At 43.6% G+C, this 1,454-nt stretch overlaps 2 protein-coding genes across 2 annotated transcripts in view; one reads left to right on the top strand and one right to left on the bottom strand.

Annotated features, from left to right (window-relative positions):
* Positions 1–1,454, top strand: part of LOC106527935 (midasin) — a gene marked incomplete at its 3' end in the record, with an annotated part of 120,394 nt that overhangs the window by 5,423 nt on the left and 113,517 nt on the right. The window contains 1 exon segment of the mRNA XM_014022960.1: positions 509–733. Within this exon segment, the coding sequence (XP_013878414.1) occupies positions 509–733 (225 nt within the window).
* gja10b (gap junction protein alpha 10 b) overlaps positions 1–1,454 on the bottom strand; it is a 75,639-nt gene that overhangs the window by 37,621 nt on the left and 36,564 nt on the right. The window lies entirely within an intron of this gene.

Below are 1,454 nucleotides of genomic sequence, written 5' to 3'. Positions count from 1 at the left end.
CCCATGCTGCCACTCTTCAGAGAAGATGCAAAGAGGAGAATAACTTACAATTGCCCCCCTTAAATACCCTTTCTCATAATTGGAGTCACCTGTGTATGGAGGTCAAGGGTCACTGAACTTAACAAACCAAATTTAAGTTCCAATAATTAGTTCTAAAGGTTTTGAAATCAATAAAACGAACATGGTGCCCAAATTTATGCACCTGCCCAATTTTGTTTAACCAAATATTGCACACTTTCTGTAAATCATATAAACTTCATTTCACTTCTCAACTATCACTGTGTTCATCCCCTATATGATATATTTAATTGATATTTTTAATCCGAACAATCAATGATTTATAAAGGTAAATCAGGAAAATTAACAAGGGTGCCAAAACTTTTTCATATGACTGTATATGCACATCCTGAAAAGTGATTTTCTGAAACCTGCACAGTATACACCAGCTGCAGTGAAACTCTTCGTTATTTCTGCAGAACATTTCTACTTTTCACTTGTTCTCTTTAAGGTTTGCTGCCAGGTATTTCAGCAGTGCCCCCCCAGTGTTCCAGAGGCTCTTCTTCACCAGTGAACAGTCGTCAGCTGTCCACTACGGCCCGAGGAGGATGAAGCTCCGCGACCTGATGGCTGCCACCCTGCGCTTCCTCCAGAGTGACTGCRCCAGGTTTGGGCTGCTGTGGGACTGGAGTCCCTGTGTTTCACAGCTGCTGGTCCGTGATGCTGTAGTTCGAGGGTACGCACCTGTTTTATTCTCTGCAACAATCTTTGATGTGGGAGGTGCTGACTGAGAGTCATGAATGTTTCAGGGCAGCCCACACAGATCAAGGTGTGCACAATTTGCATTTTTTTTCTGTCCTGATGACTGAGAAAAATGCTCATGAGCAAAAAACTAGAACTCTCCACTTTACAAACCTTGATCTCACTGCTAACCGCTCCTCTCCACTTCAAATATGAGGAACACAGGGTTTCCTCTACATGTAAATGACCGTGGCGCACCGCCATGTCTAAAGCCGCCACACCTTCGGAATGAAKTTTTTTTTTAATCGACGTAAAACAGGGGTTAACGTAATCATTGTTTAGTTTGTCCGAGACAACCTATTTTTGTTTCGGACAACCAGATCCCGCCTCCCAGTGGTCCGGTGAACAACCAAGAAAAAAAGACCTGGATTTAAGTTTTCCTCCGTGGTTTTTCGTCGTAAAAATGAACGGGAGAGAAAGAACCTTGTTAAAGCCGTCTAGGGATTAAACTGACGGTTCTTTCACCCAATAAAGAGAACAAAAGTCAGTTTTACCCAATGAGAACAGAGCAGGGCGGGTCGTACCGTCTGACTGACACTGCTGCCTTTTTCCTCTCTCTGTGATGGAGGGTCAGCTCGGCTCAGGCCAACATGTCCCAGGAAAGCCCTCAGCGCTTCCTAGACTATTTCCACTTAGGATTGCGTCATATTTTATAT

This window comes from Austrofundulus limnaeus, unplaced genomic scaffold, assembly GCF_001266775.1.
Source record: "Austrofundulus limnaeus strain Quisiro unplaced genomic scaffold, Austrofundulus_limnaeus-1.0 Scaffold351, whole genome shotgun sequence".
In the NCBI taxonomy this organism is placed as follows: domain Eukaryota; kingdom Metazoa; phylum Chordata; class Actinopteri; order Cyprinodontiformes; family Rivulidae; genus Austrofundulus; species Austrofundulus limnaeus.
This window is presented reverse-complemented; position numbering and strand designations above follow the sequence as displayed.